Below are 14,326 nucleotides of genomic sequence, written 5' to 3' on the forward strand. Positions count from 1 at the left end.
ACTCCACAAAGAGCAAGAGCTAGAAACCAATTTTGACAATGATGAAATCTTTCCTCCAAATATTATCCTTGACAGTTGAAATGGTAAAGAAACTGTTCCTTGCACATTCCCAAAATGAGGAGTTTGAATTAGAACTCAACTATGTTCCAGCTAATCATCTATACCAGCCACTCAAGACACCACAAAATCTCTCTCCTGCTAAGCAGGTACCTAGTTAAGCTCTCAGGACCAAGATGTGTTTTGAATGCAACTTCTTTTGCTGCCAACATAATCTGTTACGACTAGTGATAAAAGAAATCTCACCAGCAGAGGGCTGAAAAATAATATGGCAACAAAAGAAAGTCATGTGACATTACCTTGGACAGAGAACAAAGGGGATGGCAGAAAATCTTTTTGGCTTGTTCTATCTCTTCATATTCTGAATCCTGAGAATTGTTACTGTACCAAATCAACCTAAGCCTTTTAAGAATGAAACACTCTTTCGACTGAGTTAAGATCCCCAAATGACTTCTTTATAGCACAAGTTCTTGTATGAATCTTCTTTTCTCAAATAGCATGTATAATAAACAAGAGTTGGAGCACTTTGAGTGTGTGTGTGCTCTCCATGTCACTTACTACAGGGATTTGTGCAGTACTAATGTAAGCATTAAATTACCATGATGGAGATTGCTGGTGCATAGTTCAAATTAGGCCTCTGAACTGCACAAATAAAATCTGTTTAAATGGGACAAAGACTAGTTCCCACAATATGAGAACTTGCTGTTTTTTTTTTTTTTCCTACTTTTCAATACTGTAGCCTAGTAGGTTCTAAAGGAGTTATCGGAGATTAGCATGACTCTCTCCTACCCCATCCCCCTTTTTGCACTAATTTATACCAGACTCCAGAGTATAATCCCTTCAACTGCTGGTGGACACTCTGCATAATTGTGGGGTAACTTAGAAACTGTCATCTGAAGCTGAAGGGGGCATGTTATTATTCTACATGAGAAAACTTACTTAAAAAAATGAAAATATGAAGTTGGGACTGTCTACAGTTAACCACATCATCTGCCTTATAGTCAGTAAACTGCATTAGTAAATAGCAAGGTAAGAAAGTAAAGAGCAAACTCTTTCTCCAGAGCAACACAGTTACTTTGGAAGCAGTCCAAACTTCTAAAAAGCCATTGATATACTGAAACTATAAGGATTTACAAAAGGGTACACAGAAAGACCTGGATTTTCCAACATCTCCAAAACACCTCAGGTATTCCTGATAAGCAAACAAAACTTTGCAGAGCTTGGCCCATGGTGCATGTCCAAGTGCAATTTATGATTTATTATTTTCTACTCACTAGTTGAAATACTTTCCCATAGTTTCATATATGTGATATAACTGAGGAAGAGATCAAAATCCCAAATGGGTCCAGAACCCCAACCTTTTCCGATTTAATTTCTGATATACATCAGAGGTTGGCCATCTCATCCCACAGAACAAATCTGGCCCACCACTTGTTTTTGTAAATAAATTTTTATTAGGACATAGCCATGCCCATTCATTTACATATTATTTATGGCTGCTTTCATGCCTACAATAGCACTGCTTTGTAACAGAGATGGTACAGCTCATAAAGCCATAAATATTTACTATCCGGCATTTTACAGAGGTTTGCCAACCACTGGTGTATATTATTAGAAACATGAGTAGCAAATTTATCTATCACTAAAGATACAATAAATTCCTTTATTATCAGCACTACCATAAACCAAAGATACATAAAATATATCATTAGAACTCAATCTTATTTCCAAAGAATTTAAGAAAAAAATTGTCTTCAGAGTCAATGTTTGCCTCAGATCTCCTGCCATGTCAGAAAACAGTCATTTTTCCACTTCAGAAAATAAACACACATATCCAAAAGTGTTCTTTTATTATTTCTAGTAACATATATTGTATAAATACTCTATTTTTATATGCACTTTTACAAAAGCGATATAACTTAAAAGTTTTATCATTAGAAATAAATGTATAAAAATAAATATGTTATTATAGGCATTTATTACAAACTGTAGCCCTTCTTAGAAGGAACACACAAACCAATACTTATAAAGTACATATATAATTTATAGTAACACACTTTACTATATACATATGGAAAAAGTCATATTATCTCTCTGTAGAAGAGCTGAACAGACATTCACCAGGATACGACTGTTGGACCAGCTGCCGGGATGGACCCGCTATCCCTCAGCAGCCTCCTCACCATGAGACAAGTGATCTCAATGTCCCTAAGCCCAGGGGACACTGTTCTATGTGCTCCATTCTTGCTCTGGCATTACATCCTTCTGTGTGGTTTCACTGACTTCTTAAGACACAATTCACTTTTCCACATCCACATTCCCACAGTCGGCTTACATAAGGAGGAAGGTAGATCAGAAGTACCAAACTCATCTTGTCACCTTGAGTTTTTATCAGCACCTCGTACTCTGCTGCTTTTCTTGGCCTTGTAGACTTGATGCACTCTTAGAAATACATGCATTTACGTGAACGACACAGATAAAGACTGAGATGGTACAAGGCATTAGAGAAGGAGCTATGAGCCTTTCTCTCGTGTTGGACAATCTGAACTCGTCACTCATGATGGAAAAGATGCATAAACATTCTCTGATACCATAGCGGCCATAAGGAGTGCTGATCAAATACCCTCTTTGTACTCCTTTCTTCCCCTTTTGTTAGTGAGGTAAAGTAAGCCATGTCTTAAACAAAATTTCATCTTTCTTCTGCTTTTCATTCCCAACTTGCATGGTACAAAGAATTTAATCAGTACCAGGAAGCAGGGCTTGCAATATAAAAATATTGGCTTATTTTGACAATTGTTTTTGTGATAGATGTAACAAAAGAAATAATAATAATAATGCCCTGGGGCTTTTCATGCTATATCATTGCTCACAGGTTAATAAGCCTCATTAACTAGCCTATCAGATTTGTAACTGGCAGGATATTCTCACGATCTAACTCCTATTTACCTCCACACTCCCATGATTGACACACCTCACTGGCTACTGGCAAGATACACTGAATCCCTCCAGCATTCTTATTCAGTGCGTCAGTCCTTCCACACTGCCTTCTCCGCAAAACTGACCTTGCTTAACTGCATTCTGCTATCGTGCAAAAATCTATGTAATGCTTAGGTTTCTTTGAAGGATCGCAATTCTCATGAGACAACACTCCCCCATCATGGGACAGGCACTTCAAGGTTCTCTTTTTGTAACCCTTCCCACAAGTCTTGGAACATGGTGACCATTCTCCCAGCTGCCAGTGTGGGCAAGACAGGTCTGCACAAGGTCGGGTGCTTTCTGGTTTCACCTCCTTCGCACACTCAGATGCAGGCTGCCCGTTAATGTCCCGACATTCCACCAGTCTTCTCTGCAAACCCAATCCACATGACTTAGAGCATTCACCCCACTCTCCAATGACCCATTCTGAAAAAGTAGGGATAGCATTGAAAGATTCCTTCTTCTTCTTCACGAAGTAGGTGTATTTAATTTTGGGTCGGAGAGCATTGCCCACAGTAAGAACCTGGATGGTTAAGGGCTCTTTGAGTGGGCTAAAGCTGCGGATTCTTTCCAGCGCTGCGGAGGAGCCACTATACCATAAGACCATACCTTTGTACGTAATATCTTGCTCTAAAGTGGACAAAGTGAAGTCACCATTCAGAATATACGTGCCATCAGCAACTTTGATGGCAAGAAAACTGCCATTGTTTCTGGATCCCCTCTGATTCCGGTGTTTCACATCAATGTTTGTGGCTCCACTTGGAATTGTGACAACATCATGATACCCAGGTCTGCAGGCAAGAAAAACAGAGGTGAGTCTCTCATTCATCGACTAATTGATTGGAATCATTTCTACTGAGGATTGAACTCAGGTGCACTTGGCTGCTGAGCCACATTCCCAACCCTATTTTGTATTTTATTCAGAGACAAGTTTCACTGAGTTACTTAGCCCCTTGCCATTGTTGAAGCTGGCTTTGAGCTTGAGATCCTCCTGCCTCAGCCTCCCAAGCTGCTGGGATTACATACATGCACTACTGTGCCCAGCCCTGATTGGAATAATTTCCAATCTAATTGGAATCTAATCTAATCTAATCTAATAATTTCTAATCAAATTTCCCCATTGCCATGAAACAGTACATTTAAATTATGAGGTACCTGAGAGATGTATTTTAAAACTTACTTTGCACTAGCAATGGATCCTGATATTTTCTTGCATGTAGATCCATTTCCTCCACAAATACCACATTTGTCGAACTTCTTTTTGGAGTCTATGATGTGATCACAACCAGCTTTTACACACTGTCCTTGCACACAGACAGAAGTGGAATCTGGACTACATGGAGTACCATCTACAACCTGAAACAAGGAGGTCATATGTCCAGTGTTACTCATCAGAAGAGAAGGAACCTGTGCTATGGTAACTATGAACATTTTTCTTGAGTACACTTATTAAAGTAATATTTTTCATACATGTCATGCACTTTCCTTTTCTTTGGCTTTTTTTCAGTGGGTTGTTATAAGCATCTGAGGAAATCATAGATTTTCTGATTATCTGTTTATTGGCCTATCTTCCCTACAGCTAAGATCAATGAAGCTCTGTGCAGGTCAATTTCTTTACTCCTGTATTCTTAGTGTCTAAAGTAATATCTGACAATAGACAGTGCTTCATAAGTGGTTCACTGAATGTTGAATCTGCTACTTGGGAATATTTTCATGGTTTACAATACTAATGACAATCTCAACAGAATTAAATTCTATTTTTTAGTTTTGAACCAGATTTAACCCCGTGGCCAAACCACAAGAGAAAGGATGCTTCTTGTTCAGTATATGTGCTCAAACATACAAATTATCAATGCTCAGACTTCTATTTTAATGTTTCCATATGTTACTGCTAGTTACTCAGTGACGAGTTCTTTGGATCATGCCTAAAACTATTGTCCAAAACTACTAGTTGTTGTGTTAATATATAATATATTTAACCACAGTTATAGGTGAAACCTAGTTATACAAAGAAGCTCTTGATTTTCAAAGGGTTTTCCTGGTACAGAAAAGGACTAATGCTAAGCAATTGCCAGAATCTCAAGTGCAGAATTTAAGTTTCATTCATAACTGGAAGCAATAATAAACTCAAAGCAGGCAGTTGCTAATGCATTTGGAAGAAAAGAAGTCTGAATTTAGACTTCTTTTAAAGTAAAGAAAGCAAGTCAAAGGATGCATGAAAAAAAAAAAAAAAAGTAACAAGCCAAGACCTTGGCTCTTGGATGGGGGAAACAATAATGTAAAAGTATCTACCTTGGGCTGTAAAACAAAGAAGTAGCCGATCCCTTTGGCTTGACAAATGAGCTTGCACCTGTCCTTTGGTGAGACACCAGCATACTTGGGGGTCCACTCCACCACAGGCCCGCTCCCAAAGGCTTTTGAAAACTCATTGTGTGCCTCACACTGTTCCTCCCTAAAGGTTTTTCCTGGAAAAAGAATGACATGATGACATTATCAGTTTCTGGTCTTGAACTGCCCTTTGTGTACTCATCTTATTTACCCCATTTCTGAAAGTGTAAGCTCACTGCTGCTCACCATTGTTGTCTGGACAGTCCTCCACGTTACAGGACCTGTAGCGCACTCGTTTGCCTTCACAGTACTTCCCTCCATTCTTTGGGACTGGGTTGTCACATTCCCTTATTGTATACTGAACTCCTCCACCGCAGGTTCTCGAACAATCTCCCCAGGATCCCCAGGATCCCCAGCTTCCATGAACAGGGGCCTAAAGGGCAACACAAATCGGTGTCAGAATTCTCCAAAGAGACCATTTTAGGGAATAAAAGAAAAAATATGAGAAAAAGACTGAATTCCAAAAAATAAGCTATCTTGCATTCCCACTGGAGGAATTCCCACAGATTAGGGTATTTATCTTGGCAAGAAATCTTTTAACATCACTTTGCTTTTTCACTTCTGAATTTTAAAGGGATGTAAATACGTTCTGGGGGAAAAACTCACATCAAAATGCTTCTTGTCAGTCTTGTTCACACACTTGCTGTTGATACACCATTTCCCTTCCCCACAGCTGGTGCCATCCGCCCAGGGGAAGTGCTTGGTTTGGCACATCAGCACACCAGAGGGCGAGTTGACATTGCACCACAAGGTGGCACACGTGCTGGCTGGGTCTGGGCAGTGTTTGGACTCCTCCCCAAACATAAACTGGCACTGCCGGTTTACATCATACAAGGTGCCAGGGAGATCAGATGGTAGCCGTATGGGATTCTGGGGCTTGTCCATCAAACATTCCCCTACAGAAAAAACAACAAACAAAAAAAACAAAAACACATTATTAATGAGTAGTTAAAGAAATAATGCAAAGTGTAGATCATGGTTTCTCAAAATATTCATCATATGAATTAATACATAGCAAAGTAATCTAATATGCAGAGCTTTGGGGGAAAATGCCAGAGAGATTTATATTATCACTAAGATATTATGCTTAATAGGGGATTTCTGGATTATCAATGACAGGAAGTTATTATTCTGTTAAAATATGAATGAATGGACTCTAGGAGCTACTTAGCCAGAAACAGTATCTTTTATCAGGAATTAAGATCTGAATATCTATGAGCTTGACAGTAAAGTGTAATTTTGAAAATACAAAAAAAAAAAAAAATTAAAAAGAGCTTGGTTAATTAGAACTCTATATATGAAAGTTGCGATCTTTTCTAAAGAGAGCAGCTAAAGTATCTTACCATGACCATTATCCAGAAATGATGTGATCATGTAGGCACTGCAGGGAGACCAAGGATGGCTGTGATCCAAATTGGAGAGCATTGAGGCCATCATGTGGGAACCCTGGTTCCCAGCGTTAAGGCTGGCACACTGCTTCGAATCATCATGAAGCATGTTCAACACGTGGCCTAGGAAGCAATCCAAAATCCAAATTGAAATACAGATCACTTGCAACAATCCTTTTTTTTCTCCCGACAGGGATTCATCTGTCTCCAAGTCACATTTCTACAGGAAGAAGTCTATTTAGAAGACAATCTATTTTAGAGACAATGTCTATTTTTTTAGCTGGTGTACAGAAATGTCAAGTTCCATATATCCATAGTTCATACTATTTTAGGTTTTAGTCTAATTAAACATGGTCATATTTCAAAGATCAGAAACTATAATTTCTAAGACACACTGGTACGTAAAATAGAAATATAATCTGCAGACTCTCCTCTCAAATCAATATATTGTTTCATCAGTTTGAATTCTTTCATTGGGCTTTCATTTATACTCTGAAACAGACTTACCTAATTCATGGGCTGTGGTGAAAGCAGCTTGTAAACCATCATCTTCTATGACCGAGCAGCTTCTGCTGGGATCACACACAGTTCCAACATCAGCTATTCCAAGAGTATCACATGTCTGAGTCCCACATAAGTCCTATAAGGAGTAAAGATCAGTCTTTATTAATATGAACAATAGGAACCTTTGCATTTTAGTTTCTAGCAAGGTGTGTCTTTATCTACATTTGGGAACATTTACATTCATTATTGTTTAACTAAAAACTTTATGTGACTCTAATCAAAACCTGTCCTAATGTTTTTAAAAACTGAATAATGTAAAACTTGAGACATTAAGATTACAGCTGAAAATAAGCAAGATGGACCATGCTAACCAATTTTAAAAAATTAAGTGAAAAAAATATTATTGAAATATTTTTATTCAGTTGGTATTATGCTGATTCCTAAGTGGACAATATGATCATCGACATATCTCCTTCTCACCTCTCTGGTAAAAAGAATCGCTGTGTCATAGTGTTCTGCATCCCGGTCACTGGGAGGATTGTGTTGTTTTTGCCAGTTGCAGAAGTTCCGCAAAGTGAGTGCAGCATTGGAGGTCACTTCTGGCCCCTTCTGCTCCTCATAGATAACTAAAATCTTCACCACCACGAGGCTGATGGAATTTCGAATGCTAGGGTATTTGTACAACCTGGCTGCCACGGAGAACAAGGTGAGAAGGTAATGCTTTAGGTCACTGCCGTGGAACTCTGCCATTGACTGGTCGGCCACAAGCATGGTTTCCACATAGCGGGGGCTGGACACAAATCGCTTCTTTCTTATGCTTCCAGTTCCTGTAAAGAAACAGGGACAGTTTGCTTGTGGGCAGTCTCTCCAAGAATAGTTACCTTCCTCGAGTATATAAAGAAAGCCTAACTAGTCAAAGCAAATAAAACCCAAATATACTTAGAAAACAATAACAAAAATATTTGCACGTTTTTATTGAAAATATTATTTTTAAAGTTTTTTTTTTTTTCTCTCTTCTGCTTTAAATAAAAAGACCGTGTACTCCTTGGAGTGATCTGGCTGTTTTCATGTGTAAGAGAGCATGGTTTCTTTTGTTCCTTTGAAGTCACATCACCCTACTCAGCTGTAGTAAAAACTTGGAGCAAGGGCAGCAGGCAGAGCGCCCTGAGTCACTCTTTCACTCTTGAGGCCAGGACTCAAATCCTGAATGAGATCATCGGGCTCCACGTGGAAAGCCTAGGGCAGGGCTGGGGCTGCTGCCAAGGGGCTGGGCCTAAGGAATCTCAGCCTGCATGGCTCAGCTTTCTCATTCCAGGGGTCCCTTGGGTGTTATGCGTTTGCCAATTCCGGCACAAGGACCACCCACTCTGCCCAGCAGCCTGATGCCCCATTCTCATTGCCCCAGAGAAATAAGTTTCTGCCTCAAACCACCGTTCATCATTTGGAAAAGAGCCCTCGGACTACGGACTGAGAGCCATCTCGCCGGCAGGTCCTAAACTGGGCTGTGACCGCGTTAACTCCTCCCAGGAACATAAGAGCAAACGCAAAAGGGAAATTCAAAATCAAGACACGTGGAAAAACTTAAGGAATAAAGACATCGGAGTGATAAAGTGGAAAAAACTGGATAATAAGCACTGCACACAGAGACTCAGGAGAAGACTGGAGGCGTAGCAGGAAAGCTCGGCGGCCACTAACACTCAACAGTGCTAGAGTAGGATGATGGCCGCGAGAGGGAGCGCAAATCCGGAGGCGAGTAGGAGGCGCTGGGAGGCGGGGCAAGCTGCGCAAAGACCTCCCAAGCAGGTTCTGCCGAGCGGCCCCGCAGCCGCCAGCAGTCCAGGGTCAGACTTTAAAGAGGGGGAAGGGAACAGAAGCCCACAGAATAGATAACGCAGTAGCGCAGTCGCCTAGGCTCATAAGCACTGAGATCACCGTCGCTCTTCTGCCCTCTCGGTCTCCGCCCTCTTCTGAGCGCCGACCGAGAGCATATGCAAAAACAGCAGTTACAAAACAGCGCGAAGCTGCAACCCAGTCAAAGAGCACACACAGAATCGTTAAAAAGATATTAAAGGTAAGAAGTCACAAATGCACACTGAACCAAGGTGTAGAAGTCAGGTTAAACGCTCCCTTCTCAATTGAAACGTTTTGCCTAAGTCTGTCGAAAATCGATTTGTCTGTTCTTTTTTCGTTGTTCATTATTCGGTAGAATTAAATGGAATTAAATGTTCTAAACGTAGGATTTTATTAACTCAGTCTTAGGCTCACCAACATTAACCTCAAAAATCATTCCAGGTCTCCGTCTTGTCGGCAGACACATTCTCCTGACTGCAAGTAGAAGTCTACCAAGTCACGTTGCCTAGAGAAAATGGGGAGAGGGGAATGAATGGAGAACCAAGTAGGGAAAACTTTTCTACCTGTTGGCTGTCCCACGTGTTGCGGCTCCGGGTCCCGCTGAGGCCACTGCGTTCCAAGGTCTTCTCCCTCATGTTCTGCACCCCTCGCGGGCAGGGTCTCATCGTCCATGACTCCACACTTGGCGCCACCACCGCCCCTCCGCCTCCGCCGCAGGAGATGGAACTGAGGCCGCTTGATCGGCTCCTCCTCGGGGGCGGCGGGGGCGAGGCGCTCAGTGGCAGCTGCGGGTGCCGGCTGGATGAAGAACTCCTCGCCTTGCAGGTAGAAGGCGCCACGCACGCCCTCGCAGAGGCTGAGGGCTGCGGCCGAGCTGGGGTCACCATTAACGGTGCCAGAGTAGAAGCAGTGTGCTAGGTCGCCGGCGGGGTCCAGACGCTGCGCCTCAGGCGCGGGTTTGCGCCCCACAGTCTGGAGTGTGAAGCCTGGCGCCAAGAAGCCGCGGTCGGGCTGCAGCTTCAGGTGCAGCCGCTGGCCAAACGCGTCTAGGCGGAGGCGCGTGGTCTCCCGTCCTTCGGCGCGCTCCAGGGCAGGCAGCACCAGCTCTTCATCTTCCTCGGCGGGGCGCCCATGCGCGCCGGGCACTATAAACAGCACTGCAGCCGCAGCGAGCAGCAGCAGCGTGGGTGCAGGCTGAAAGCTCCGAGAACGTGGCGCTCGCTCAGCGTTCCCCATATCGCCGACCAGCCTGTGGCTTCGGGACTCCACAGGGACTGCTCTTTGCATCAGAGCTCTGGGAGACGCGGCACTCTGAAGGAGGGGGAGCTGAGCTGGCTTTCTCCGGATTGTCAAAGTTTACTATTATTCTTTGAAAGTTAGCGGAGAACCGGCTACAGCCGAACCTCCCAGTCACCTAGAAGGCGCAGAGATTCTGGCGGCGCGCGGGAAGGTTTTCTTCCAGCGCAGAGTTGGAGGCACCGCACGGTGGGCGCTATGGAGTGGCCGCTAAGGGAAAAAGAAGCGCTCTAGGGCACCTCCCGGGCTGGGGGCAACTCGAGGATCGGTGCCTTGCGCTACCCTTCGTCCTCCGCCTAGTACTGCTCACTCTGAGCAGGACTCTTGCCCTCTCCGCCCGACTGTGCGCTCTAGCTTCGCAATAAGCGCTTGGCTCGTAGCGGCTTCCAGCGAGTGCAAGAACTGTGCAGCCCGGACCGCCCCTTTATAGCCCTGGAATGAGCCCCTCCTCCATCTTGGCCGCCTTTCCATCCCAAAGACACCGCCCCCTGAGCTCAGTCGGTGCTAAACCGCGCTCAGCGCCGCGGGCCCCCGGGGGGGAGGGGGCAGCCTCCGCGCTGGCTTCGTGCCAGGGCTCGTCAATCTAGGGGGCGGAAGACGCAGAACGGCACTGTGACCAGCACTTTGTACAGCCTGGGCCACTCAGGGGGGAAAAAATTCTCCCTTCCACCACGCCTCTTCCCCGCAGACTTCCTGGACCACCCTGCCTTCTCCTTTGTGGGGTACTCAGTATACCCTCTGGGCTGCAGCTCCCAGGAGGGAGGTTCGGGGTGGATAGTTGGGTCCCTTTACCAAAATTTCCCTTCTCTGGAGTGGGCCCTAAGTTTCCCTCCCTGCCTGCATAGCCCTTTCTTCCCCAGTCTGGAAGATGGGCCGCCCTTTCTAGAAAGAATAGCCTGCCCACCTCTCCGTCTTCTTGGGCTGCCAAGAGCTCCTTTGCTGCAAAGCTCTCTTTGCCCCAACTTTTCTTAGGGAAAGCTTGGTTTGGTGTTGGCTTTGCCTTCGCCCTGTACAAACGGTCTGGGGGCACATCCTAGACTCAGGATTGTAAAATGGGTCTGCATTGACCTTTACTCTCTTCCCTCTCCCCGGCCCCGCGCCACATAAGACTTTTTGTGGGGACCCGTGTCCCCATTTCCTTAATAGCTGATCTGGAACGGGGTTCATTTCCTAGAGCCCATGGAAGGAATTGGGTTTTCTCTTCTTCATTCGAGAAAGTAAGTCCCGCGGATCGCCCACCTAAGTGCAGCTGCTGCAGGCCATAGGCGCGATGAGCAGAACAATTAAGGAACCCCACTTTGCTATTCAGGGGCAGCGGCGATCGCGGAGGATAGAAAATATGTCGTGGAGAAAAAGAGGAAATAGATTTCCTTCCCCACCCCGCCCTCCTCTTCCTAGTAGGAAGGGAAAAGCAGGCGTCCGTGTTACGAAAGCGACAAAGCTGAGCCTTTCCACCCCCAGGTCCCTAAGAAAAAGCTGAGCGGCTCTTCCATCGAAAAGGGAGGGGCTCAGTGCTTCAAAGGAAGGAACTGTTTCACAATGCGCTCACAGGCGGAAAGCCACTGGGACAATGGTGAGAACGCCAAAGCCCGGGGCAGACTCCCGTCCCTCACACTCGCTTTCTACCACTTGCTCGCCCTTCTCGGTCTCTCTCGGGTCTCGCCGCCCCACCCCCACCCAGTCCCTCCGTAGGCTCCCAGTTGCTCTCCGCTTTGCCTTGCTCCTCCCCAGATCTTTCCAACTCCAGTTGGCCTCAGTCCGAAGCACTCCCTGGAGTCCTCTCATGGGTCCCTCAAAGCTTTCTTTTAGGACTCTTACCAACACCTTTTCTCTAAGCCTTCTAGATTGCTTACTTGAACAACAAAAACAAAAACAAAAATTTTGCTTCAGGAACCATCAAATGAGAAAGAATGACAGACAGAAACAAAACACTTTGCCCTTCAAGGGTTCCATAACACCCCCTGGTCCTCAGGCCTTCCAGAATGGGTGGTCTTAACTGTAATTTTGGTTTCTTCAGCTCGAACTCATAGTTAAAAGTTGAATGATTAACTCGAAAACATATTTTAAGAGCACATTCTGGGTTACCAGTGTTGTTTGTTACTTCCTCTTCCACGTTTCCACCACCTATCATTTTGATGTTTTGTTTGAGCTACCTCCTTGAATCTTGCAGCAATCCGTCTTGTATCATATTGGATTTCTCACTCATGTATTTAATATTGACATCCACACTCATGTATCATGAGTGGCCATTTGGTTCTATATTGTCCAGTCAAACTCCTTCTCTTCATCTTTGAACTAAGAAGATTATTCCCCTATTCCTCACAAGAGGCCTTTCTCAAACATGGAACATCTCTGCTCCCTAGTTTGGCTTGCAGACATTCTTTTACATTTCCCTCTTTTGCATCCTATTTTTTATGATCTCGTTTTATTTCATTTGTTCCTTCTCTCTAACGACTAGAAAGTTTAGAGATTGGAGAGGACATTGGAAGAAAGTTATATTAGACTTATTTCTACAGAATTATGAAAACATGATGGTAAAGTCATCAACACAGTTTCAAATCTCTAGCTTGCAAGAGGGCTCAGAATGTGTATGGTAACCAGTACTTGGAGCTTCACACTGGCTTTGAGATAGAGATTTCAGATACTTGAGGTGGCCCTGGGGAACCAAAAGACTTTCCAGGTCTGGGACGGTAAGTGTGATTCCCTTGAATTGTGGCAGAAAGGGAAATTAAGAAGAAGCAGAAAATGTGTAACTTTAAATAAAAATTGTGTATTGTATTCTAGCCTGTCAACTGCCCTTACATATATGCTTCAGCTTTTAAAATACATTAATGCAAGTTTGGCCTTTGGTTCGTTTCTGTCTCCTGTGTGTTCTTATTGGAAATTTGTTTAATTCAAGGCATACATTTCTAATCTTGAATGGGTTATTTCAAATCCATTATAATTTTTTCATATTTCATGTTGTATATCCAAATAGAGCTGATAGAAAGAAAAAAAAAACACACACAGTGAGTTCAAGGCTAAAGGATTGCCAGGAACATGGCTTTTTTATTCTTTGGGTTACTCTCCAGATTTCTGTTCTTTTGCATAATGACTCCAATCTGTTGTGCACCTGTAGTTCTGGGAAATGATTCTTTTTTAATCGCTTCAACAGAGACATGAATGTAGGAGTTGCCAGTTACTAAACTGAAAAACTCCATGCTCAGAAGAACATCTAATCCGCTTACTTTTTTTTAAAGACCAGCACTCTTCAAGTGTTTGTAGTATTGTGTAAATATATACACATGATATTATACTTACTTATAAGCAAAATGTGAATTTGTTCATGGGACTAATAAGAATGTTGCACAATTGTTAGTCCTTGTATAAGTTTCACTCTCCCATCTTTATATAGTTTTTTGCTCCTTGATTTGAACGTGCACCTAGAAGATCACATATTGTTACAATCCCTCTTCCCCATATTTTTGCTTTTATTTTTATAAAATACATATGGCCTTGAATCTTAATATGTTCTAATATGTTAAAGTTCTATTGACTTTAACCATTTTTTATTATTTGTCAGGATGACCTAATAACAGTTCAAACATTTAATGTAAAACTTCTCACAATGAGTGATTTGATCTTTTAAAACATTTTTGTCCTTACTGCACAAAGGCACTTTCTGAAAAAAAATAGAAAAGTATCATGACTTTTGAAGTGAAAGAAAATATTAATGTCTGTTTAATCCTTATATGTTTGTATTGTTTCAGTGATTCATTTATTACAGAAACAATGCTCCATAATTCTATAGCAAAGCAAGTATTCAACAAGCAGCCATCAGATGGGAAAATCTGGTAATGTATGTGGGCTACTAGAATAGTTTTAGT

At 43.0% G+C, this 14,326-nt stretch overlaps 1 protein-coding gene across 1 annotated transcript; it reads right to left on the bottom strand.

The window, feature by feature from the left end:
- Window positions 1–1,554: 1,554 nt before the first annotated feature.
- On the bottom strand, window positions 1,555–13,252 carry Adamts1 (ADAM metallopeptidase with thrombospondin type 1 motif 1). Its single transcript, XM_026396175.2, has 9 exons — window positions 9,728–13,252; window positions 7,794–8,140; window positions 7,317–7,449; window positions 6,765–6,932; window positions 6,028–6,317; window positions 5,608–5,794; window positions 5,326–5,498; window positions 4,214–4,389; window positions 1,555–3,824 (listed from the first exon to the last, which is right to left on the bottom strand). Exons 1-9 carry the CDS (start codon window positions 10,449–10,451, stop codon window positions 3,125–3,127), a joined length of 2,898 nt encoding a protein of 965 aa, XP_026251960.2. The 5' UTR covers window positions 10,452–13,252; the 3' UTR covers window positions 1,555–3,124.
- Window positions 13,253–14,326: the final 1,074 nt, after the last annotated feature.

Source organism: Urocitellus parryii, chromosome 2 (genome assembly GCF_045843805.1).
Source record: "Urocitellus parryii isolate mUroPar1 chromosome 2, mUroPar1.hap1, whole genome shotgun sequence".
Taxonomy (NCBI): domain Eukaryota; kingdom Metazoa; phylum Chordata; class Mammalia; order Rodentia; family Sciuridae; genus Urocitellus; species Urocitellus parryii.

Excerpts from the sequence above, each read along its gene's own strand:
- Adamts1 (XM_026396175.2), bottom strand. The coding sequence starts at position 10,451 with ATGCAAAGAGCAGTCCCTGTGGAGTCCCGAAGCCACAGGCTGGTCGGC. Across the intron at positions 8,141-9,727 it reads ACACGTGGGACAGCCAACAG|GAACTGGAAGCATAAGAAAG; the intron begins GTAGAAAAGTTT and ends GTTTCTTTACAG. Across the intron at positions 3,825-4,213 it reads GGATCCATTGCTAGTGCAAA|ACCTGGGTATCATGATGTTG; the intron begins GTAAGTTTTAAA and ends TCTTGCCTGCAG.